Raw genomic sequence first — 24,621 nt, 5'->3', positions numbered from 1 at the left:
AGGGCCCTGCGTCATTTCGCAAAAAAAAAGAGCAAGAGGAGGCAAAGAAAAGGCGAAGAGGGAAGGTAGGAAGGAAAGGAACAGAAGTGATCGAAAGTCTAGTAGTTCCTTGAAAGAAGGAAAAGAAAACGTCCAAGTAGTAACCGTTCAAAGGCCCCGCTTGCGCGCACGCGCGCGTTCGCGCCCGAGAATACCGAAAACCCGCTTATCTTCGATCACTCCGGCAAGCAAAAAAAAAAACGGTCGCAGGTCGCAAGGTCGCACGCCTAACCGCGCTGCATTACCCTTTTCCCTACACAGTAAGTATTCCTCCCATCATCTCCACCAGACCGTTAACCGCATTCTCTCTAACCCCCCCTCCCCTCCCCAATCCCGGGGGGCACACACCTTCACGGCGCATTATCACCCTCCAAGTCCTTGGTCATGTGCAAAATGCGAATCCCCTCCCCATTCGGACACGTGACCACGTCCTCACGCCCACTCCTTACATAGCCGCACCGCTCATACAGCGCAACGCCGCTTAGCGTAGCCCCCATTTCCAAGCGCGAGAAACCCGGCGTCTCGCCCGGTTTGCCTGCTTGCGCCGCGCGCTCGCAGTGCCGCATCATCATTGTGCCGAGGCCGCGGCGCGCATAGGCGGGCGCGGTGAAGATGGCGCGGATGCTGGCGCGGTCGACAGATGGGTCGCGCTTCGCGGGCATGCGCAGCACAGAGGGCGCAGAGTCGCCGCCGTACAGTGTTTTGCGGAAGGACCAGCCACCGCAGGCGCAGATAGTGTGTGGCTGGGAGACGGGGTGGAGGATGTAGTATGTTCTATTTTACGTCAGTTTTTGCTTTTTTTACCTTTGCTTGCTACAAAAAAAGAAAAAGAGGGGTAAGTCCTGTTTGTTTTTTGTTGTAGTATTGTTTATGTGTATGGATGTAGATTGTAGGGCGTGTATGCGTGTTGTGCAAATGCGGGCAATGCGACCAACGGAGTGGAACGCCTTACTTACTGATCGTGGATTAAGACTGAATCGGGGCCGAAGAGGTAGCCTATTGAGCCGTCGAGCTCGGCTTGCGTGTAGTATCCTTTGCCTAGGGCGCGAAGGGAATCGCCTATCATTTGTTGGAGCGCGGGAATGTCGTCGCGTGTTGCGATGCGGAATTCATAGTTGTGTGTTGCCTCTTGGGCTTTTGCGTCGGCGATTGGGTCGTTCATACTTTCTGGAGAAAAAAAAGGGTATGTAATAATAAAAGGTAGTACTACAGTTGTATTGTTTCGAATTCAAAATATACGGGCGGTAGCAAATGTCTTTGGGAAAAATTGTAGTATTGAACAGGCTACGCAAGATCAATATTTTTTGAATCCTACAGATATAGAGATACATGCATGCAATATCACAGCGGTCTTGTGCTCGGCCTTACAAGATGCCCCGTCATCGGGACATGGGTGGTGAACCACCCTCTGATGGCGGCGTTTGCTTCCCCGTCGGGAACCCACCGGTTCTTTTATCAATCAGTCAGCCAGCATCCACACGTACTATCAATACCGGAGTCTTGGTAAGGAAGGCATTGTACTGCCAAGTCAGAACCGGGATCTGGACGGCATCTCAAACAGCGCCTCGGGAACCCTTTATACCTAGCCTCCCATCTTCAACCAGAAGGCATTGCTCTACCCACCTGTCCCCACACAACTCCGGCCGAGGTTTCCAGATGCGAAAGGGGAAAGGAGGGGGATACTCCATGCATACAGTACTTATGTGACCAATGTTTTCCCCCACACACGTTCATGGCGCAGCCTTAGGATGGAAGGAAAAAAAAGGTCGAGAAGCAAAGCCCCTTGTTCGCATCGTGGTGTGTCGTGCAACGAGAACTTGACTCGCGTGATGGACACATGACACCCCCATTTTGAGGCTGCCCTGCAACGGCAGATACCCGTTTACGGATCAACAGCCGGCATGATTGAAACGCGTGTGACATTTTTTATTCCGAATTGGGAGATGCGCATGCGGGTGCTGGGCCCTGAAGATGCCTCATGTTTCGAAACGAATATCGGAGTCGGCATGGTGGAATATTGGCTGCAAGGCGAGTCGTGGGCTTGTTACCACATGAGTCTTCGGGTCTCCTTTTTCGTATGTCTGCGATCGAAGCGGGTTGCTTTGGAATTCCAAATCGGGTTTGTGTGGGCTGCGATTCGTATTGGGTCGATCGATGCCGATGGATTGTCCCAATTGACACAAGTCCATGTCGTGGTTTGGCCCTGAACAGAATGCTACTAAAGTTCAACTCGACTGGTCGCAATAGGATTGATTCGGTTCGGTCCCAAAGCACCGTTTCAACGCGACTAATATCACGCTTTCGAGAGGGTTTCACCGGTCATGTGATCTAGACTCCGTTAATAGCAGCACTTGCCAGTGATCAGCTCACCCCCAAGTCCATCTATCTGCATCTACTCTGCATCGATGAACCTGTAAAGTATGCGTTGCCAGTGTTTCGGTATGGTGCTAGTCGGTTGCTTCTTGCGTCAGGCTCTGGGCCTGAAACGACTAAAGGCGCCCGTGGCCCCCCTGTGCGCTAGCCGTATAATGGACGGCATATTGGCGGGACGCTCCCGGGAGCACGTCGATCATCTTTATACAAACGATACTCATATGCAAAAGCTTGTTTGTACTTGTTGGTTATGCTGCACAACTTGTCCAACTCTTTGAAAAGATTGGTTTTTGTGTAAAATCCCATGGTCATAGACTGCCTGATGGATACCTCAGACAGAGACATTTGCATTGGATTTGTGAGGTCATTCGGGGCATTCCGAGACAGACATCCACCTGTCTTGTCAAATTCTTACACTGGCAGCCCGTTGACAAACGCATCTGCAGCCAATGACGAACGGTAGAGTCTTCAAGGTGCCGAGGCATGTCAATTTTTCTGAGAACATACCATGTCTGTTGTCAAGCAAGTCAGTGGCCCTGTTACAAGTTCTACGGGGGTGTTTGACAAAAGCATGACCCAGCCGCATGATCGTTGGTCTGAGTACTCGGTAGTCGGGTATTTGCACTTCTGTGACTGGCTACCAGCCTTGGGGCGTAGGGCTGGGATCGACAGCCCAGGACTCGCGTATTCCCGACTTCTATTCTTATTCAGGCTCTCCATCACTACCGTGCACTTGGCAAGCTCCTGGTCGGCTTTTACATGGTCATGGCTTTCTCCCCAAGACCAAATTCATGCAGGGTTAGCCAATAGTCCATCGTGCCGTTGGATAGATTGCTCGGCAGGTGCCTTGAATGTCACTTTCCTGTGTGCTTTACGACGAAGAACATGTCGTGTTGACATGGTCAAGGGCACTGATGTCCTTTGCGTCCCGCAAGATCGTCATGGGTTGATTGAACTAGGCATCACCTCCGAGGGCTTTGAAGATATAAGAAGGTTGGATGCCAGCTTCCGTTGACCATCATCAACAGTTCAATCATTACAACAGAGCTGGTGCTCACATTCACATCCTTTCGCTTGATTTCTTGATTTCTTCAGTCTTTCGCTTTCATCTTTACTTCAAAGAACCAACTTTCAACCCTAGCCAACTTTTTTTCGATCGAGAAAATGTACTCCAAATCCATTCTCATTGCTGCCCTTGCTGGCATTGCGGCAGCCGGTCCTATTGAAAGTCGCCAACTGTTTGGAGGTACTGGCAGCAGTGCGAGCGAGTTCAGTCAAGGCGGTTGCAAACCCGTTCTCTTTGCTTTTACCCGTGGCTCAACGGAAATTGGCAACATGGTTTGTAAGCCCATGAAAATAGCAATTTAGCACTACTAACACAATCAGGGAACTGTTGTCGGACCACCTACCTCGGATGGTCTGAAGAAGACATTTGGAAAAGACAGCGTTGCTACTGAGGGCATCCCTTATGCTGCTGCGCTCGGCACCAACGCACTTCCCGGTGGCACTGATAGCCGATCCAAGGAGCTCCTCAAGTCGACGCTCACCTCCATGGCTTCAAAATGCCCGGATTCCGTCATTGTGTCTTCGGGCTACAGCCAGGGCGCAGCGGTCAACCACCGCGCTATCGAAGAGCTTGATGCGGGCGTCAAGGACCAGATTGCTGGCGTGGTGCTCTACGGCGACACACAAAAGCTCCAGGACCGCAACCAAATTCCCGGCTTCCCAAAGGACAAGGTCAAGATCATCTGTCAGCCTGGTGATGCTGTTTGCGTTGGTACCCTGGCCGTGTTGCCTGCACACTTGACGTACGGTCTCCGGGCCGATGAGGGCGTAGAGTTCTTGGTGCAACAGATCAAGGGTGCTCAGGCCAAGATCAAGGCGAGGAATGCGAAGCGCGAGGCTGAGAATGCCGCAGCGGTTGTGGCCGACACTGTCAAGCGTGTTGCCAAGGCGATTGTGGCCTAGGTTTGCTGTTGCTGATTGACTGCATGGGTCGGAGACTCTGCTGTGACTGGGTCACACTGTCATTTGATGAACATACTATTTCTTTTCTCTTTTTCTGCCGTTAGCCTCTTCATAACTTACGAATTCATCGTTTTACGTCTGAAAATACTTAAGTTGAAGTCCTGTGTGAGATGAAACTTGCTGATTGGTCTACTGACCATGATGGTTGTACCCTAGTAATCGATAAGCCCTTGGTGTTTCCCGACCCCTGCTCTTGACCCCTCTCCACCTTTACCTTCATAGTGTACTTGCAGCCACCACGACTCCCCATCGAGTCCTATTGTACGATGGACGAAGCCTGGAGCACATGTGATCAGCACCAATGGCGCTGTACCACAGACTCATAGTCTTGCCATACGTTAACATTGCCAATGGCTAATCACTACCCCGCATCTGATAGCGCCCTAATGGCTGGGTGATAGTGTCAGGGTATGAGGCTTGTCGCACGTGTCTACTAGCTCTGCAGATATGTTGGGGTTCATATGGCGGACAAAGAGTAGCGAGTTTCCAGTCGACATGTGTACCACGGATTGCGCTTGTTGCCCGGCCACCCACATCAAGCGGCACTGTACACTACTTTCCACTAAGCTAGCAGCAGCCTATACCGTCCATTTATCGCTTCAAATATGAGCAGCACCCAGCGGTCCGTCTCGAGGACTGCCCCGCAAACTGTCAATATGTCTTCCCCAAGCGCATCGTCAGAGGAAGCAGCTCGCCGCCAGGCGGAAGCGCGCGCCGCCGTCACAGCATCTTTGGCGTCTGTAGGCGCGTCTGTCGACAATGAGATGCGCACGCGGACAGCGGATCTGAATACCAACTCGGTAGCAATAACTAAGCAGGAGAAGGAACTGGCAAAGCAGACAGCGGTGCTGGCCAAACAGCGGGCCGAGTGGGACAAGCTGTTGCAGGGAGGCACCAAGAAACTGAACGAGGTGGGAGATATACAGAACTGGGCAGAGATGATTGAGCGAGACTTACTGGTACTGGAAGAGACGATGAGGCTAGTTGATGGAGAAGGAGACGGTGGGAGGGAGGAGTCTGCGAGCGGGACGCGCAGGTGGTAAGTACGGGATGGTGGTACTCACGTATCATGTATGGGCACCCTGACGGGAGATGGGAGATGTTGCAGTTGGGTAGGCGGTGTTTTCATGAACCTACTGGCTATGACTTCTACTGAGATACATAAATGTTGTCGTTTTTTTTGGCTATGAAGTCATGGATGGTGCAATAGTAGCTCTGTGTTATGTACGGATGTCGTCATGGCCAGGTTGGGGTGATGATGTGGGGTTCTTTGATTGTAGTGTGAAGCCGTGGTCGCTTTGGAGGCGTAGTCGTGAGCGATAGACACTGGCAACGCAAGTACCTTTCAAGTATATTCCATGGGCGTCTATAGGTCCGGACGAACAGGACCGTCTCTCTAGATAGTCACGGAGGGCAGGGAGTTGTTGTGGGATGCTCCACGCTCGGATCAGTGGGGGGCTCGGGCGGGCTACAAGGGAGCGGAAACTGCTATGGCACTATTACTTTGCTGGCGGCCGCCAGTAGCTAAAGCTTCAAGAAGCACTTCACCATCTCCCCGTCTCTACCCACCTCTCTCACCCACGCTGTCCACCAGCATACAGGCGCCTGACCAGCAGTCTTTGCGCATCCCCTCCGCCAAGAGACTTCTGCTCCCGCTGCACTAGATCCACGCCTGCACCGTGGTATCCAGCAGCAGGCCTGCCCGCCCACGCCTCTTTTCCTACCAAAGCCGCCCACCCGCTGCCCTGACCTGTCCGCACGCCCTTGGCTGCTCAAGGCGACCGACGACATCACGAATCACGACCCCGCTTCTCGCTTCTCACACGTCGCAGCTACTCTGCCTTTCTGCGCACCCGCTCAACAAGGGCACTCGCAGCCCGCCGCACGACAGGCGGACAGGCGGACGGATTGACTGATTTCCCGACAGGCATCCTTTCCACCGCCACGCATATCCAGTCGGACTACCTGTCGCGCCCTCTCCACTCGCCACCACCCACCTGCTAGACACTGCCTGCCGCAAGCTTGCATGTGAGGAGGTTTCGTCTTCCGAGCGCCCGGCGCAAACATGAAGATCAAGAAACAGGCCACCTCGCGACATGAGTCGACTCTGTCGTCCATGATCGCGGATTTCGTCAAGGCGACCGAGTCAATACCGCTCTACCAGTTGCCTGCGCACCTGGCCTCGTTCCCCAAGCATTGGCCCTTCCCCCGCGGCGATGCATACCACTGGATCCCCGCACTGGATCGCTTCGACCACATCCTCGACCTCTTTAACAAGGAATATGGCCTTGTTGATGGCCCCCAGACACAGCCGTTCCAGCGCCGGCTCCTGCTCAAGGGCGACGCTGACCAAGGCAGCACTGCCTCCGACCAGACTACCACGGAAGCTGTTCTCGATACCCTGCACCTCTCGCAGGATGGCGACCGTGAGCTGATCGAGCACATCCTCAATTTCACCCGCATGCTGCTGGAAAACTGCGGCAATCGCAGCCTGTATTCGAGTAGCGAGCGTCTCGACAAGCTGCTCAACACGACAAGCACCTCTCTCCTCAAGGCGACGCTTCGCCTCGGCCATCGCCTGGCCCAACGCTATGCCGCCGCCCGTATGCGCCACGCACCTGCCACGCTGCACCCGTCTGCCCTCTCCAGCCACTACAATATCAACTTGGACAAAGTTCAGAAGCTATCAAGTCCCTTCGCAAAGGGTCCCACTGCGCCAGCCCCCGTGTTTGGTACGCCGACGGGCAGAGGGAAAGACCGCACGGGCGGCGCTGATAGGGTTAGCCCGTCCGACCTGGTTGGCATGTACTCTTTGTCGGATGCGGCGATGAAGCAAGAATTTGGTGGTGTGCTCATCTCGTACTATGAGCCGGCTCCCGCGACCGAAGAAGGCAGCAGTAAGCCGGCCACCACTGAGACGCCTGCATCTGCCCCCACCACGCCAACACCAGTACGAAGAACGTCAAGTATGGGCCCGAACCGGACTCCGCGACAGCCTCAGCCTGCAGCTCCTGCTGAATCGCCAAATACCCCAGTCTTCACCCCAGGGCAGCCCAGTGGTAAAACAAATGGGCCCAAGACATTTGAGTTCTCAGTCGACAAGGTTGCCAAAGGCGATATACACGACCTCACCAAAGAAGGGCTTGAGAGTCTGCCCGAAAGTGTGCACTATGAATTTCTACACAAATTGCGAATTGCCAAGTTGTTCAACAATGGTGCTGCCGGACGTGATGAGGCAGTCGCTATCCGCCTCTTGTCCATTGCCAACATAGGCTACGTGCACATCGAGAAGGAATTCATGGCCAAGTTGGGCCAGCAGGATGCAGACGAGCCACGCAGGCTACAACTGGCACACCAGCTCTCCGAACTAGTCCACCCACCGAGCAATGGCCAGGGCGGCCTCTCGCTTGAGCTTCAAACCTTCACCATGAACGCTCTTGAGGCTCTTGCAAAACACAAGTCGAAAGCTGCTGACATATGCGCTGCCCTCAATGTTAATGTCAACCACGGTGTGCTGTTCTATGTCGTTCGCAAGCTAGTCGCAGGACTTGGCGAGGAGACTGGTGACCCCGACGATCTGGAGGAGGATGCGTGGCGCGATGCCCTCTTTTCTCTTTTGAATACTCTACCCACCTCTCAAACACGCACTGGTGAGCAGATGGTAGCCGCAGGGCTCTTGGAAATTCTCGTCGATGTTCTCAAGCTTCGTACAGCAAAAGCTGAGCGTAACCACCCCAAGATTCTAAACTTCCTTGACACGTTTGTGTACAATTTGCGCGATGCCTTCTCTGCTCTTGTGGCTGCAAAGGGGCTGGAAATTATTGCTGACCTCATGCAATACGAAGTCAACATCTCCAAGAAGCTTGCTGAGGAAAACAAGGGTATGCCCAAGGAGTACAAGACACAGCTTACTGATTATCAAATTCCCTTCTATCATCAACAGAGTCTGCGCTGGTTGTTCAAGTTCCTTAACCACATGATGACGCACACAGGCGGAAACTTCGATCGCTTGATGCGGAATTTGATTGACTCACCGCAGCTGCTGAGTAGCCTACGCACTGTGTTGTCGAATGCAAAGATTTTCGGCTCAACGGTTTGGAGCATGGCTGTTACCATTCTCGCTAACTTCATTCACAATGAGCCTACCAGTTACCAGGTCATAGCCGAAGCAGGTCTCAGTGAGGCGTTTCTGGAGACTGTGGCTGGAGAGCCCGCTTCGGAATCAACAGCTGCGGCAAATGCCAATGAAAATGCTACAACTCCGACATCTTATCCTCCGCACGAAGCCGAAAAGCCACTTGCAAAGGGCATCTTGCCTGTTGCTGAAGCCATATCGACTCTTCCACAAGCCTTTGACGCTATTTGCCTGGCGGAAGCTGGTATGAAGCTCTTTCAATCTTCGACTGCGCTTGAGCGCTTCTTCGAGATCTTTGAAAGTCCTGCCCACGTCAAGGCACTCGATGCTGATGCAGAGATGCCTACTATGATTGGTAACTCTTTCGATGAGCTCGTGCGTCATCATCCGCCATTAAAGGGTCGAGTCCTTTCGTGCCTCAGCGAGTTGATTGCTCGTGTTGTCCAACTGTGCGCCAGCAAAGCTGAGAAAGAGGGCGCAGGGGCTAAACTATGGACCGAAGACGCCAACGGGAAGCTTCTTGTAGCCGGCGGCCGCCAAGCTCTGTCTGGCCCAGGACCGCAGCGAACCTCTGGGTCGACTGGTACCGATGTCGAGATGAAAGATGCCGACGAAACGCCTAATGAAGTGGTTGCCTTTGATCAGGTTACAGAGACCGAGGATAGCTCCAAAGGTCCCACAACAGGCCAGTACATTCGCGTGCTCTGCAGGTTTCTGTCTGGCTTCTTCTCGAATCATGCCATGTGCGCTGCTTATATCGAACTTGACGGCGTCGATTCCATTCTTGACATCTCTAATCTTGCTTGTCTGGACCCGAAGTCGAGTGAAAACCGCAGTATGTGTGAGCAGTTTGGCCACGTTGTACAGGTTCTCGTCGAACAGAAGCCACACATCGCCGTTCCCTCCCTGATCAGGCGCACACAACAGGCCCTGGAACGCTTACAGCCTCTTCTTGATCACACCGGCAAGCAGGCATTCTTTGCGCCATTCACAAGTTCAAGCAATTCCCAGGATAATGAGCACCTGCAACGAGGCACACAATACGTCAAAGCACTGGTGTCGGCGCATACCCTTGTCGGCGCCATGACTCTGACCTTCCAGAGCCAGATGTACAGTACGCGTTCGGCCCACAATGTGTCAAGTCAGGTCAACCTTGCAGATATGTACGCACGCTTAGTTGATAGTCTTGGAAAGCTCCATCGTAGCTGTGTTTGGGAAGAGCTTCTCCTTCAACGCAATATGCCTACCGAGTGGGAGAAAGAAACCCGTGTCGCTAGCTCTGGCTTTGGTAACGATGAGGCTGATCATGTTTTCCGCATTGGTAACAGCGCAACCGAATCGCCTGGTAATGCAGAGACTGCCTCTGCCGCTGCTGGAGCTACTGCCGAGAATCCCACTTTGAGCCACAACAGTGCACGATTCAAGAATACGCAAACTCTTCGAAACTTACTTAGCAAGATACCCACAGAAATTGCGCCTTTCTTCCAATCGCTAGGCAAACTTCTCTTATTCCGCCGCAGTCTGGAGGCATACCAGAGGCAATGTGCCACAGTCGTTGCAGACCAACTTGCTCAAGCAGTCATCGATCAGCTTGAGTACGAGGGCCCAAAGGAATCAGACAACATTGAAGATCGCTACGCATACTGGATTGTCATACTCACATCACTATCACAACTCATCATCGAGCCGAACCTAGACCGACCGCAAGCGTTGACTTTGCTGCTCGTGTCGTTCCGCAATCTTGGTGGATTCGATGTTCTGGCCAACATTCTCAATCAGTTTTACGAATCAGCACTTGGAATTACGCAAAAGCAGAGCGAAGAAACTAGTGAGGAGATGAAGCGTTTGCTCAATCTTTCGCTTGGTGGTATCAAGATCATTCTTGCCTTTTTCTCTCAAATCATCAACTACAAGGTCATTGGAGAATCACCGCAGACCTCATCGATGCAAACCAGACCAGATCGCGATAGGGAGCGATCAGATTACTTCCTGACTGCACAGTTCCTCGTTGAGTTGCGTTTTGCCGTGATCAAGCCTGTGGAGAAGATTTGGAACTCGAATCTCATCGACAAGGCCACGAGTTCCATTGTAAAGACATCGGTCAACATCCTCAAGTCTGTTCTTGAATGCGATGGCGAGCACGGAGCTTACAAGAGCATCGACAAGATCCCAAAGCGCAGTAAGCCCATCATCAAACCATGGTCTGCCCGAAATGGAGAACACTTGCTGCGTTTGAAAGAGAATGGCTATGAGGAAAGCCTTGCTGAAGAAGCGCTATATCGCTGCTGTGACAACTATAACATGGCTAACGAATATTGCCGGAATCAAGGTCGTCTCAACGTCTCGAGAAACCCGATACCGCAGTATGAGATCCAAGCACGAGGCCCACCATCTTCATCTCCTAGCCGGGCTGAAGTCGTGGTGCCAGAACATACTGATGACGCTAGCATGACATCGAGCGAGATCACCCGCGACGAAGACGAGCCCGAAGAGCCAGAGACCCAGTCGGTTCAAATGGAAGATGCGGATGCTCCGGTCGCCACAGAATCTGAAGCCCCTATATCTGCTACACCTGTATCTGCTGAACAGCCCAGCCAACCCACTACTGCGCCACAAGACGCATTGGCATATCAGAAGCGCATGGCCATTGGAAATTCGACAGAACTTGTGGCCCTAGACCAGCTCGACGAGCAGAGATCCAAACTTCGCCAGAATCTCGTTGACCGATCTCTTGATGTACTCAACTCACATGATGATGTCACATTCGAGCTTGCAGACCTCATCTCTGCTGCCGTTCTCAAAGCGCCTGAGCCAGAATCAATGCGGACGGAGATCGGTACTACGTTGGTTCAGTCTCTTATATCACTACAGAGCGAAGATGACTTCCGTACACAGAGCAAGAAGATCGCAGCTTCAGCTCATCTACTGGCTCTAGTCCTCCAAGAGAAAGACTTCTACGATGTTGTTGTCGGAGAGCTCAAAGACAACTTTACAACATTGTTAGGCTTCCTCAAGATCTTCCCTGATCAGCCCGCAGAAGACTCATCGCCTTGGATTGGACAAGTTTTGCTCATCATCGAGCGATTACTAGCCGAGGACCAACTTCCACGTCAGATTACATGGACTCCGCCCACAGAGGAAACCCAGGAGTCAACAGCTGTCGATGAGCTACCAGAGCCAATCGTGACAGTTGAAGAGAAGGACCAACTGTTCAGCGCCATAATCGAGATGCTGCCTCGAATCGGCAAAGATGAATCATTGGCTCTATCAGTCACGCGAGTATTGGCTATGCTCACACGCACACGCAAGATTGCCACACGTCTCGCGGAGAAGCGAAACGTCCAACGACTATTCCTCATGGTCAAGCAGCTGGCGGGTATCTCTAACGAGGGCCTGCGTAGCGCTTTCATGATTGTCTTGCGCCACATGATTGAGGACGACGAGATGATTCGTCAAATCATGCGTACTGAGATTCAGCAAATGTTCGAGTCGCGTGATCGTAGGCAGACGGACACGACTGGATATACGCGCCAAATGTATGCACTGGCCATTCGCGCACCCGAAATCTTTGTTGAAGTCACAAACGAGAAACTCCAATTAGCCCGCTTCGATCCGAATCAGCGACCACAGACCCTTGTTTTGAAGAAGGTCGAAACAACTTCAACCGAGCCAGCAAATACTGCAGAAACATCTGATGTCGTTGCTGAGGCAGACAAACCCAAGGAGTCTAGTGAGGCACCCAAGCAGCCATTCCTCGAGCGCACAAAGACCTTAGACTTGAAGGTACCGGTTGTTGAGAACCCCGATGGCGTCATACACTATCTTCTGTGTGAGCTATTGGCCTACAAAGAGGCTGAAGACAAGCCCGAGCCTCCTAAGCCTACAGAGACTGCATCTGGAGAGCAGGGCACAACCGAATCGAGCTTAGATGCAGTAGCTACATCTGCTACAGCATCCACGGAGCCTGCTAAAACCGAGAAACCTGTGTTCAAAGCTGACTCGCACCCAATCTACATTTATCGCTGTTTCATCTTGAAGTGTCTGGCCGAGCTTCTCCAGAGTTACAACCGTACGAAGATTGAGTTCATCAATTTCTCTAGAAAGGCTGATCCTTACACTGTGACGCCTTCGAAGCCGCGCTCTGGTGTGCTCAACTACCTTCTCAACAATCTGGTTCCAATCGGTACTCTGAATCATGAGGGTGATCTCTCCTTCAAGAAGAAACTGGCGACATCTAATTGCGCGATCGACGTCATTGTCTCATTGTGCAACAAGACAGGAGAGCACACTCTACCCAAGACTGACGTGCCATTGTCCCCATACGCAGAGACTGAACCTGACCTACTCTTTGTACGCAAATTTGTGCTTGAGCATGCTTTGAAGGCTTTCAAAGACGCGAACGCCTCTGATGAGCCGTTGGACATGAAGTACTCGAGGCTGCTCAGCATTGCCGACATATTTTCTAGGATGGTGTCACAGCGTCCGAATGGCGAGATGCTTACCCAGAATGCAGATCTGACGCCAAATCTCAAACAAATGGCTAAGATCATGTATGAGAAAAACTTTATCACTATTCTCACTACAGCGATCTCAGACATTGATCTCAACTTCCCCAATGCTAAGCGTGTAGTCAAGTACATCCTCAAGCCCTTGAAATGGCTATGCTATGTAGCTATGGATCTGAGTATGCACTACGACACTTCATCAGCCCCAGATTCTGGCGACGAGTATGAAATTTCGACCGCCTCGGACGACGATCTTGTCGAGAACATCCGTGAGGAGACGCCCGACCTTTTCCGTAATTCGACGTTGGGCATGTTCGAACCGCCTCATGAGTCTGAATCTGACGAAGACTCCGAGGACGATGAAGGCGAAGAGATGATGTATGATGACCCTTACGCGGATGACATGGAGTACGACGAGGCCGAGATTGGTGATGATGATGTCGTCTCCGAGGACGATGAAGAGATTCTAGAGATGGATATCGATGGTATGGGACCGATCGAGGGCCTTCCTGGTGATGTCGATGTTGAGATCGAGCTCGACGACGATGGCAACGCCATGAACTCTGATGATGACTCGGAGGATGACTCGGAAGAAGACGACGAGGATGACGAAGATGATATGGACGATATGGACGACATGGATGATGAGGGCGATGATGATATGGACGATATGGAGGATGCGATGGACGCGCTGGAAGAAGTCACTGGCGATGATGAGAATGCTAGCCTGGCTGAAGATCAAGAAGATGAGTGGAGTGATGAGCAGGACGACTTCCCTGGTGGCGTCAACGGTGAGGCTGGTATGCCTCCGGGTATTGGATTCGTTATCGATCCTCCTCAGCAGCTTTTGGAGCAAATGCGCCAGCAAGGTGGTGGCGACATTGAAGACTTTTTGGACGATGAGATGGGAGAAGAAGGTCTGTTTCTCCAAACTCTGGAATGCTTGAAACGATTACTAACCCAATGAGGTATAGATGACGAAGAAGAAGAGTACGACGAAGATATTCATTACGACCCTGGCGCAGAGGATGATGAGGAAGGTTTACCAGAACTGGGTTGGGGTAACGGCTGGGAAGATGTAGCACCCGCTGCTGTCCGCCATACGCACCGTCTCAGCCCATGGATGTTCCCCGCTGGTCCGGGTGATCGCATCCTCGTACCAGCGTATCGGTCGCATCGACCAGGAGCCGGACCTCGAGCCACAGATGATGGCATCAATCCCTTGCTTCAACGAGGCGGCCGCTCCACCGGACGTGACGGCCTTCCGCGCAATGAGGGCAACAGCGACTGGGTACATGCTATCGAGAGCCGCGGTCCTCGTATCTTCAACCAAACCGACAGCCCCGTCTCCTTCATCAGCAATCTGTTGAACGCAATGAGCTCTGGCCGTGGCGGCCCTACGCTGCTTCATCATGGAGGTGCACTGCATGTGTCATTGGGTAATTCCATGGGCATGCAGACTTTTGACAGCAGCATGCGTCGCGATATTGCCCGTATGCGAGAGACATACAACTCACGCTCTGCTCGTGAAGATCCTCATTCCGCTGTAGCATTTGTCAAGGCGTACACAAGCCAACGTTGGCAAGAGGAAGCTCGCATTCTCTATGGGCCTGCTGCCATTGAGAAGAGCCAGCGTGTCATCAATTCCATCCTCAAAGTCATGGTTCCGCCTGCAATTGAAGCGGCTAAGAAGCGCCAAGAGGAGCGCGAGGCTGAAGTTGCTCGTAAGCTGAAGGAAGAGCAAGAAAAGAAGGAGCAGAAGGAGCGCGAGGAACGTGAGAAGCGTGAGGCGCAAGAAAAGGAGGACCGCGAGCGGCGAGAACGCGAAGCTGCAGAGGCTGCAAGCCGTGCTCAAGATCAGACATCGGAAGGCGAACCAAAGAACGAAGCAGGAACTGCCTCTGGAGAACAAGCAATGGAGGGCGTCCAAGCTGCTCAGACCTCCGGTGAATCAGCGACTGCCGAGTCAGTCCCTGCAGCACCCGCTGGACCACCTGCGCCAAGGGTCATGACAACCATCAGAGGTCACGAGTACGATATTACCGATCTCGGAATTGACACTGAGTACCTCGAGGCTCTCCCAGAGGAGCTGCGAGAAGAGGTCTTGATGCAACAGGTAGCTGAGCGCAGAGCAGAACAACGAGCTCAAGCTCGTCAGCAACAACAGCAACAGCAGCAGCAGCAACTGCAGTCTCAAAATCAAGGTCGAGGTTCAGCACCGCAAGATGCCGGTCAGTCTGGCGATCTTCCCACAGACATCAACGAGGAGTTCTTAGCAGCTCTGCCAGAGGAGATCCGCGAGGAATTGCTTGCGCAAGAGGCCCAAGAACGTCGACGACGTGAGCGTGAAGAAAATCGGCGCCGCAACCAAAGCAGTGCTGTCGCTCCTCAGGCGGAAGAGATGGACACTGCCAGCTTCTTCGCATCTTTGGACCCTAACTTACGCGCTGCTGTTCTCATGGATACCGATGAGGACACTTTGAGACAACTTCCACCAGAGCTTTCTGCGGAAGCCCGAGCAATGGGAGGTGATCGCCGTCTCCATCAGTTTAACGAATTTGGTTATAGGCGTGGCGACCGCCGCGGCCAACCAGAAGATCCAAGTCAAAAGAAGAAGGCCCGTCCTTGCGTGCAAATGCTCGACAAAGCCGGCGTCGCAACCCTCCTGCGACTGATGTTCATCCCTCAACAAGGTAGTGCCAAGGCCAGCCTTAGCTCGATTCTTCGCTATGTCTGCGAGAACCGCCAAAACCGTGCAGAAGTCATCAGCATTTTGTTATCGATCCTTCAGGATGGTAGCGCCGATGTCAACGCGGTCGAACGCAGCTTTGCCCAGCTCTCGATACGAGCAAAGCAGCCTCAACAACCTGCGGAAAAGACACCGAAGCTCTCTCGCAAGAATGGCGCTCTATCTATCAATGCCGACGTCTCTCCACTCATGGTCGTTCAGCAGTGCCTCAACACCCTCACTCAGCTGACTGAGAAGAATCCTGCTGTCTGGTCTTTCTTCTTGACTGAACACGAGACTGGCGTTGGCTTCAAGAACCGCGCCAATCGTAAGGGCAAGGCGAAAGAGAGCAAAGCAAATAAATACCCTGTCAATGCGCTGCTTACTCTGTTAGATCGTAAGCTCATTGTTGAGAGTTCTTCCATCATGGAGCAATTGACCACGCTACTCAAGGTCATCACGGCTCCGTTGCAAGCCCTTAAGAAAGAGAAAGAGAAGGCTGCTGAAGAAGCGAAGAAAGCCAGTGAGAGTTCTGCAGAAGGCCAAAACGCTGAGAACCAGCCTACCGAAGCTACATCTACGGGCGCTGCTCAAGGCCAAGATACTGAGATGACAGCTGCACCCGACTCTGGAGCTACTGAGGAAGGCGCTTCCAAACCTGACGGATCGAAGGCTGAAGATGACAAGACTAAGAAGCACAGGTCATTGACACCACCGGATGTGCCAGAAGCCAACCTTCGGCTCGTAGCTAAGATCCTCGCGGCTCGAGAATGCAATAGTAAGGTATTCCAGGAGACCTTGTCAGTCATCAGCAACCTCTCGCCCATTCCAGGGGCAAAGGAAATATTTGGTCAAGAGCTACTTGGTATCGCAAAAGATCTGGCTAGCTCAACGCTCAGGGATCTTGACAGCCTGACAGTTCAGATTTCAAAGGCAAGCTCTTCTACTGACGTCCAAGGCATCGCTCTCGCAAAGTTCTCTCCCGCAAGCTCCGACCAGACGAAGCTGCTCAGAGCCTTGACCGCACTTGATTACCTCTTCGATCCTTCCCGCGATAGCAAAGACAAGCCTGAAGCTGCCGCAGAGGCGCTGGAGCCAGCTCAAAAAGAAGATATCCTCTTGACGCTATATGAGGATGCTGCATTTGCGCCTCTCTGGGAGAAGCTCAGCGAGTGCCTTACCGTCATCCGTCAACGCGGTAACATGCTCAACATTGCCACCACTCTCCTCCCCCTCATCGAATCTCTCATGGTTGTATGCAAAAACACTACGTTGAAGGAGGCTCCACTGTCTAAGATGCTTGCCAAGGAGTTTGCGCTGTCCAGCCCGCCGCCTGAGAACAAGATGGAGAATTTGTTCTTCAACTTCACAGAGGAACATCGCAAGATATTGAATGATCTTGTCCGCCAAAATCCTAAGCTGATGAGCGGCACTTTCTCCTTGCTTGTGAAGAACTCCAAGGTTCTGGAATTTGACAATAAGCGCAACTACTTCAACCGGAAACTCCACTCACGTGGTGGCGATCGACAAGCACATCCACCATTGCAACTCTCCGTTCGCCGAGATCAAGTCTTCTTGGACTCTTTCAAGTCGCTCTACTTCAAGTCGGCAGATGAAATGAAGTACGGAAAGCTCAGCATTCGCTTCCACGGTGAAGAAGGTGTCGACGCTGGTGGCGTTACTCGCGAGTGGTTCCAGTCAATCTCTCGCCAGATGTTCAACCCCGATTACGCCCTCTTCGTACCTGTCGCATCTGATCGTACCACTTTCCACCCGAACCGATTGAGCTCCATTAATCCCGAGCATTTGATGTTCTTCAAGTTTATTGGTCGTATCATTGGCAAAGCGCTTTATGAAGGCCGTGTCCTGGATTGCCATTTCAGCCGTGCTGTCTACAAGCAGATCATGGGCAAGCAAGTCAGCCTTAAGGATATGGAGACGCTCGATCTTGAGTACTACAAGTCCCTTGAGTGGATGATCCATAACGAAATTACGGACATCATCACGGAAACCTTCTCAGTGGAAGTCGAAGCTTTTGGCGAAATGCAAACAGTCGACCTTATCGAGAATGGCCGCAACATCCCAGTGACCGAGGACAACAAGCACGAATATGTTCGCCTTATTACTGAACATCGCCTCCTCGGTGCCGTTCAAGAACAACTAGATCACTTCTTGAAGGGCTTCCATGATATCGTTCCTGCAGAGCTTGTCTCAATCTTCAGCGAACAAGAACTCGAACTTCTCATCTCTGGTCTGCCTGATATCAATGTCGATGACTGGAAGAACAATACCGAGTACCACAACTACACTGCTGCATCACCACAAATTCAGTGGTTCTGGCGGGCAGTCCGGACATTTGAGAAAGAAGAGCAAGCCAAGTTGCTTCAATTCGTCACTGGTACGAGCAAAGTGCCCCTGAATGGATTCAAGGAACTTGAGGGCATGAATGGCTTCTCCAAGTTCAACATCCATCGTGACTATGGCAGCAAAGATCGTCTACCATCTAGTCATACTTGCTTCAATCGTAAGTCAATTGCTAGAAACCTCACCCGATGCATGCTAACTACTTTACAGAGCTGGATTTGCCCGAGTATGAGACATATGAGGATCTTAGGAAAGCCCTCTACACCGCCATGACTGCTGGTGGTGAATACTTTGGTTTCGCCTAGACGACCAAATTGAATATTCTCCAAACGCATGTTTGGCTCAAACGGCAGTTCATTCACGATAGTACTTTTCGAATACATTGTTACAACGGGTTGCATTGCAGGCGCAGCAAGGTACGTATGGGATATACCTAGGGCAGGGCCAAGGAAGGCTCATGAGCATTGGTAAGAGAAGGTTGATCAGCATAATTCCACTTCTGTATGAGTAGAGAAATTGAAGGGGTCAGCACTGATAAGGAGCGAATGATGATTGCCTGAAAGAGGGGTTCGACTGATGAGAGATCGGGAGTGCAGGCCCGATCTTTCTGACGTAAAACTAACTTTGATTGGGCTGAAAGAGTGTTTCGTCTCATATCTTTTTTTGATACCATAGTTTGGTAGTAAATATATAGTTTAAGTGGCTTTTTCTTCACCCTAACTTTAACTCATTGGTCCTGAATCGTGACACATCCAATCCTCATCTTGTTGGTTACATGCACGTACAGCAATCTCACAATCTAGCGCCGAACAAAAAGAAGACTTCATCATCAGTACTCAAACGTTGCAGCACCCTCTTCCTTGAATGGCGTCTCAAAGGGGGGCTCAGCCTGCGGCGTAATCCTCGCAACATGCCTGCGCGCCCCATCATCCCAATCCAACAGCGCCGAATGCGCAGTCACACGGTTATCCCACACCACCACCGTGCCCGGCGCCCACTTGACACGAACCTGGAAATCCTGACCCTTGGCAATGTGATCGTAGAGGAAGTTGAGCAGGTACTCGCTTTCCTCCTTTTTGAAGCCGACAATGCGCCGGCTGAATTGGGGGTTTACGAAAAGGGCTTTTTCGCCCGTGGCAGGGTGCGTGCGCACGAGTGGGTGGATGGAAGTTACGGGGTCGCGGCGGACGATGCCGCCTCGGAGTTTGCTGCTTTCGGCTTGTTCGACGGCTGTGTCGTATGAGTTAGTTTACCTTGCTTTCCCTTTTCGCTCTTATTGTATGTGTGTATGAAATATGGGTGCTAGTAGTACTAGGAGTTACTTACCCGAATGCACAACCTTGAGTCCGTGCAACCTCTTCCTAAACTCAGGGCTCAACCGTTGATACGCAGCGGCTTGGTTGGCAAATATTGTGTCGCCGCCTGCCTCTGGGCCATCGAGAATGTACAAGAAAGTTGTACCGGGGGGCTGCTTCTCGTAGGTTACGTCGGAATGCCAGGCGACGGAGTTTGTGCGCTCCTCGAAGAAGTCGCTGACGGAAGTGTCATCCGTGCCGCGGTGCACGAGGTGGACCTCTGGATAGCCTTCTGGGGCGCCGGAGGTAGGGTGGATGTGGTGGCGGCCGAAGTAGCCGCCGATTTCGAGGGCGTCTTTGATGGGGATGTCGGCGAAGTTTTGGTCGCGGAAGGCAACGACTTTCTTTTTGGCGACGAAGAGGGCAAGTTCGTCTTTTTGGGCGTTGGTGAGCTGGCTGAGCTGGACGCCGTGGACTTCGGCGCCTGTGTTGGCAGTTAGGTCGTTGACGGTGGCATTCTTAAGGAGGTTGGGGAAGGTTGGGTCGGCGTCTTTGCCGTGCTCGACGTGGGTGAAGGGCTCCCAGGGGGGTAGTCTGGGTAAGAGGTCAGTGTCGAGAATAAGTTGCGAAGTGAATTGGCGCATACTTTTGTCCCTTCTCGTTGTCCCAGACAGGCAAGTAGTGAGGGTATTTAGCAGGCAAGTGCTTTTCAGTGCCCTTCAGCTCAAGTTCCTTTTGGAAGAACTTGGGACCTCCCAGGCCAAACTCTTTGTATGCTCCAACGCCAGACTTGTAGTCTGCTGGCGGGGTTTCAATTACAGCTGGAGCCATGATGTTTTTTCGGAAATAACAGAAAATACCATAGTAGGAAGTCACTGCTGAGAATCTTACAAGGATGGATTATGCCATCTAATCAAGTTCTTATATATCTTTCTCGATCAAATTAAGCATACCCGCGGCTTCAGTTATCCAGCTGCGATGGCAAAAATGCCCAGCTGCCGAAGGATGAAGCCTGATAAGGACCCCGCTACAGGTATCACAAGAGAACTTGATCGTCGCGTATCATTCAATCAGGATGCGGTTGCATAGCATCAGAAATGGAGTGTATGGCCTCATCGTTGTGGCCAGATGTAAGCTAGACAAGATAGGCAAAAATATTCCCAACAGTTGCTTGCTTCGCGGCATGTAAGAACCCCGTCTCGACGTTGGACCGGCACCTGTATGCAGATGTCAGTAAATGCTCCGACCGCGCCATCCCGGCTAGCCGTGAGGGGGTGTTGTTTGACGTGCTGCTTGTAATGTAACCAGTGACGTAGAACTCGACACCACCAAGGCTGAGTCGATTGGTTGGAATAACACGACCCTCGTCTATTGTACGAGGACGCGACATTTGGTTGAAGCCTTGCGTGCTCGAAGGGCACGTGATCACATCCTCTATTACTAGCATGGTCCCATCCGAAACATGGCAACGGGAGATAAATGAGTGACAACACCCTACGGTTAGGAAAACTGCGTCGGCAGTCATTCATCATGTTTGTATTCGCTGTTTGCCCAAACTTTAAGCATGTTCCAACAGGGGTTCTTGAGAACAAAGTTTCGGACCGAAGGACGGAAACGGGATCGTAAACCACGGTCTTCCTAACAAGCTAAAAATCGCCTTGAGTTTATGAAGCGTCGCCCACAATGACATTGCGTAAAATGCACTCCTCTTCTGCGCTTGAGCTCCCGATACAGAGGATTTTGTTGGAAAATGGCTACTTCAGAACCGCTGGATAGCCTAGCTGCAGGCGACAAGGTTAACTCTGCTGTAGCAGCAAGTATTAGCAACAAGGAGACGGAAACTCGCAAAGAGCGTGGAGAAGAAAAGCATGGCTCAACATTTGTGTCAGATGGGCTTGCGAGAGACCACTACAAGCCCATAAATACATACGAGGGTTTTCATCGATACGATCCATACTTTGAATGGGAACCTGCGGAGGAGAAGCGCATCGTACGAAAGGTAACTCATCCACTTACTCAACCCCATCAACCCAAAAATCTCACATATCCACCTTGACAGATTGATATGCGCATCTGTTCCTGGGTCTGCCTCATGTTCTTCGCCCTCCAGCTCGACCGCGGCAACATATCGCAAGCCCTCAGCGACAACATGCTCGGCGACCTAGGCCTCAACACTAACGACTACAACTATGGGCAAACGATTTTCTACCTCTGCTTCTTATTCGCTGAATTGCCGTCGCAACTTATTAGTAAGAAACTTGGGCCTGATAATTGGATTCCAATTCAGATTATACTGTGGAGTTTGGTGGGGAGCCTGCAGGCGTTTCTGAGCGGAAAGAAGTCGTTTTATGCTTGTAGAGGTATCCTTGGAATGCTAGAAGGTGGTTTTATTCCTGATAGCATTCTCTATATGAGTTATTTTTACACGGGGCTCGAGCTGCCGGGTCGCATGAGCATATATGGTGCAGTTCCCTTTGCGACGAATATCCTCGCTGCCTTTCTCGCATTCGGCATTTTGCGTCTAAGAGGCCACAACGGCATGGAAGGGTGGCGGTATCTATTCGCTATTGAAGGCCTCATCACGGGTTGCATTGGTATAGCGTCGTGGTTCTATCTTCCTGCAAGTCCGACGCAGACGGCGACGAAGTTCTGGAACCCGTTTCGTAGGGAGAAGGGCTGGTTTAGTGAAAGGGAGGAGAAGATTATGGTGAATAGGATTTTGAGGGATGATCCAAGTAAGGGGGATATGCATAATCGTCAGGGATTGAGTGTGTGGATGTTGTGGGAGTGTATGAAGGATTACCATATGTTGCCTATCTATTTGATTGGCATGTCGTGGTTTATTCCGAGTCAGCCGTCGAACGCATATATTACACTCCAGCTTCGGTCGCTGGGGTTTAGTACGTTTGAGACGAATTTGTTGACGGTGAGTTAACATCTCGATTTCTTTTACTGGTATACACTGACAGGGTAGCAGATTCCAGCATTCGTCATTATAATCATCCAGATGATTTTCTGGACATGGGTATCTGAACGCACTAACCAGCGTTTTCTCGTCGGTCTCGTATCGCAAGTCTGGTGCTTGCCGCTTCTCATCGCTCTCGAGGTCTTGCCCGGGAATGCATCGCACTGGTCGCGTTGGGTCCTATGTACCTTGCTCGTTGGAAGCCCGTTCATTCATCCCATCTTCATGGCCATCACATCGCGCAATGCCGGTACAGTGCGCACCCGAACGGTCGCTTCGGCGCTGTACAATATGACGTTTCAAGCCAGTACGATCGTATCACAAAACGTGTACCGCCAGGATGATAAACCGCTGTATCGCAGGGGAAACAAGATTTTGATTGCGATTTGTGTGTATAATTTAGCGTTGTTTGTAGCGGCGAAGCAGTACTATGTTGTTGTTAACAGAAGGAGAGCTCGCGTTTGGGATGGCATGACAAAGGAAGAGAAGGAGACGTATTTGCAAGCTACAACGGACAAAGGGAATAAGCGGTTGGAGTTCCGATTTGCGCATTGATTAGGGATTAGGACGGGAGGTAGAGACAGAGGTTCCTGTAGATGGAATCTTGGAGTGGTGATACCTGTGTGATTTAGTAAGGGATCAATCGAAATCGCTGGTTGGAAGTTTACATCTATTGAAACCGAGGATTTTTGTATAGTTATAGAATGCCACGTTGAATTCCTGACAATACTGTGGCTTTGATGAAAATTACTCATCCTCGCCCTCGGTTGCGCTTTCCAGATTCTTCATCAGAATTCCATCTGCATTCAAGAACCCAACATCCGCTCTGACCTTCCCATGCAGATCCTCGTCGTCTTCCTTAGCTTTGTCCTCGTCACCCAGCGTAGCAGCCATAACACTTGTATTCCCCTCAAATGTCTCTCTAAGCCTTGTCTCACAGGCCGCGCAGAGTCTTAGGCCACAACCGTCGATGTCTTCATCCGGAGAAAACAGTGATGATTGATGCTCACGGCAGGCAAATACTGCCGGTGAAAAGCACATAGAGCACCATCGTAACAACTGTTTTCTGATTGTATTAGGGTCTTCATCTGCAAGCAGATCGTTTAGAGTCTCTGCAAAGTCCGTAGTAACAGTATCTGGGTATATGCGTTGAATGTTATGATTGTCGCACGATATGATCTGTAATCTGTCTACATGATGTTACAATTAGCAAAGATCGAAAGTGGTCGGACGCAATACGTACCTATTGCGCACGGTCGGCACATGCTGGTTTGATCGTTCTCGGTCTGATCGCCAGCTATGTGTGTATATCCACACCCGCTCTCCCAGCGTATGCAGTACACCTCTTGCTCAAAGTAGCCAACAAAGCTAAATTCAGCCAAATTGCAGAAGCTACAATCCAAGATATCAACGTCTCCAAAACCGACACCGAACTGAATTGGATGTGTGAAACTAGTATTCATCCGAATTACTTGGCCTCTGTTTCCAGCGGTGTCTTCGAGGATATCTGGGCTTGGAGAGCGCGACTCGACTGGTTGTATTCGCAAAGCTTCTGGAGTAAGGTAGTTGCTGTACCGGGGCTCAACAATACGGGGTGGTTTGTCGGCTTTGTCTTGCTCTTTGGACGGAGGGGTCTTAGACTCCACCTTGTTCTTGTTTTTGGTGGTTTTGCGGGTGATAGTAGGCTTGGGGGCGTTACAGACATTATGCGTCTTGCTAGTCTTGCTCGCCTTGCTACCTTGCACCTTCACGGAAATCTTCTTAGGGAATTTTACAGCGTGAATCTTATTCTTCTTAGAGACACGCTTTTCCTCTGAAGGATCAAAGTTCCCGGACGTGTCCTGGTCCAAGAAAGTATAATTCCCTCTTTTGTCTGTCCTTTTGCGTAGGGCATATGCGGTCTGGTGAAATAAGTATATGTGAATGACATGACTGACTCGAGGATACTGACCTGAGTATCGGGTATGTCAAGTAAGTCCTCTTCAAATGAAGTGGGTGAGGTTCGTAGAGTGATGCTATCGCTGTCTGAAAAGATGTTGAGGTCGTCTTCTTTGTCGACTTTCCTGATGTTTTCTGTGTCGAGATCATGGGAAAGGTCGATGTCAATGTCGCCCTCTGGAAGGGATGAGTTGTTTATACTAGCCGTCATATCCATACAACCAGGTGCAGGCAAGTGGGGTAGTCAAGAG

The 24,621-nt window shown here is 51.4% G+C and overlaps 7 protein-coding genes across 7 annotated transcripts; 4 read left to right on the top strand and 3 right to left on the bottom strand.

Moving 5' to 3' along the window:
* Nucleotides 1-236: 236 nt before the first annotated feature.
* COCSADRAFT_208999 (uncharacterized protein) lies at nucleotides 237-1,609 on the bottom strand. Its single transcript, XM_007696503.1, has 2 exons — nucleotides 996-1,609; nucleotides 237-813 (listed from the first exon to the last, which is right to left on the bottom strand). The coding sequence occupies exons 1-2, from the start codon at nucleotides 1,199-1,201 to the stop codon at nucleotides 390-392; spliced, it is 630 nt and encodes a 209-aa protein (XP_007694693.1). The 5' UTR covers nucleotides 1,202-1,609; the 3' UTR covers nucleotides 237-389.
* A 1,693-nt stretch (nucleotides 1,610-3,302) lies between these two features.
* COCSADRAFT_32078 (carbohydrate esterase family 5 protein) lies at nucleotides 3,303-4,731 on the top strand. Its single transcript, XM_007696006.1, has 3 exons — nucleotides 3,303-3,750; nucleotides 3,799-4,518; nucleotides 4,578-4,731. The coding sequence occupies exons 1-2, from the start codon at nucleotides 3,577-3,579 to the stop codon at nucleotides 4,378-4,380; spliced, it is 756 nt and encodes a 251-aa protein (XP_007694196.1). The 5' UTR covers nucleotides 3,303-3,576; the 3' UTR covers nucleotides 4,381-4,518; nucleotides 4,578-4,731.
* A 158-nt stretch (nucleotides 4,732-4,889) lies between these two features.
* On the top strand, nucleotides 4,890-5,919 carry COCSADRAFT_32076 (uncharacterized protein). Its single transcript, XM_007696005.1, has one exon. It carries the CDS (start codon nucleotides 5,046-5,048, stop codon nucleotides 5,481-5,483), a length of 438 nt encoding a protein of 145 aa, XP_007694195.1. The 5' UTR covers nucleotides 4,890-5,045; the 3' UTR covers nucleotides 5,484-5,919.
* Nucleotides 5,920-6,505: 586 nt separating this feature from the next.
* On the top strand, nucleotides 6,506-18,477 carry COCSADRAFT_155532 (uncharacterized protein; the record flags this gene model as incomplete). The annotated part of the gene is made up of 3 exons (XM_007696502.1): nucleotides 6,506-13,997; nucleotides 14,055-18,332; nucleotides 18,383-18,477. The coding sequence occupies 3 exons, from the start codon at nucleotides 6,506-6,508 to the stop codon at nucleotides 18,475-18,477; spliced, it is 11,865 nt and encodes a 3,954-aa protein (XP_007694692.1).
* Nucleotides 18,478-18,779: 302 nt separating this feature from the next.
* COCSADRAFT_186270 (uncharacterized protein) lies at nucleotides 18,780-20,298 on the bottom strand (the record flags this gene model as incomplete). The annotated part of the gene is made up of 3 exons (XM_007696501.1): nucleotides 18,780-19,402; nucleotides 19,499-20,061; nucleotides 20,114-20,298. 3 exons carry the CDS (start codon nucleotides 20,296-20,298, stop codon nucleotides 19,002-19,004), a joined length of 1,149 nt encoding a protein of 382 aa, XP_007694691.1. The 3' UTR covers nucleotides 18,780-19,001.
* An 874-nt stretch (nucleotides 20,299-21,172) lies between these two features.
* Nucleotides 21,173-23,233, top strand: COCSADRAFT_177113 (uncharacterized protein). Its single transcript, XM_007696500.1, has 3 exons — nucleotides 21,173-21,466; nucleotides 21,527-22,393; nucleotides 22,445-23,233. The coding sequence occupies exons 1-3, from the start codon at nucleotides 21,218-21,220 to the stop codon at nucleotides 22,985-22,987; spliced, it is 1,659 nt and encodes a 552-aa protein (XP_007694690.1). The 5' UTR covers nucleotides 21,173-21,217; the 3' UTR covers nucleotides 22,988-23,233.
* On the bottom strand, nucleotides 23,180-24,581 carry COCSADRAFT_21566 (uncharacterized protein; the record flags this gene model as incomplete). Its single annotated transcript, XM_007695874.1, has 3 exons — nucleotides 23,180-23,622; nucleotides 23,676-24,333; nucleotides 24,384-24,581. The coding sequence occupies 3 exons, from the start codon at nucleotides 24,579-24,581 to the stop codon at nucleotides 23,180-23,182; spliced, it is 1,299 nt and encodes a 432-aa protein (XP_007694064.1).
* Between the last annotated feature and the right edge of the window lie 40 nt (nucleotides 24,582-24,621).

This window comes from Bipolaris sorokiniana (assembly GCF_000338995.1).
Source record: "Bipolaris sorokiniana ND90Pr unplaced genomic scaffold COCSAscaffold_1, whole genome shotgun sequence".
Classification (NCBI taxonomy): Eukaryota; Fungi; Ascomycota; class Dothideomycetes; order Pleosporales; family Pleosporaceae; genus Bipolaris; species Bipolaris sorokiniana.
Note: the sequence above shows the minus strand (reverse complement) of the source record. Positions and strands in the feature narration are given on the sequence as shown.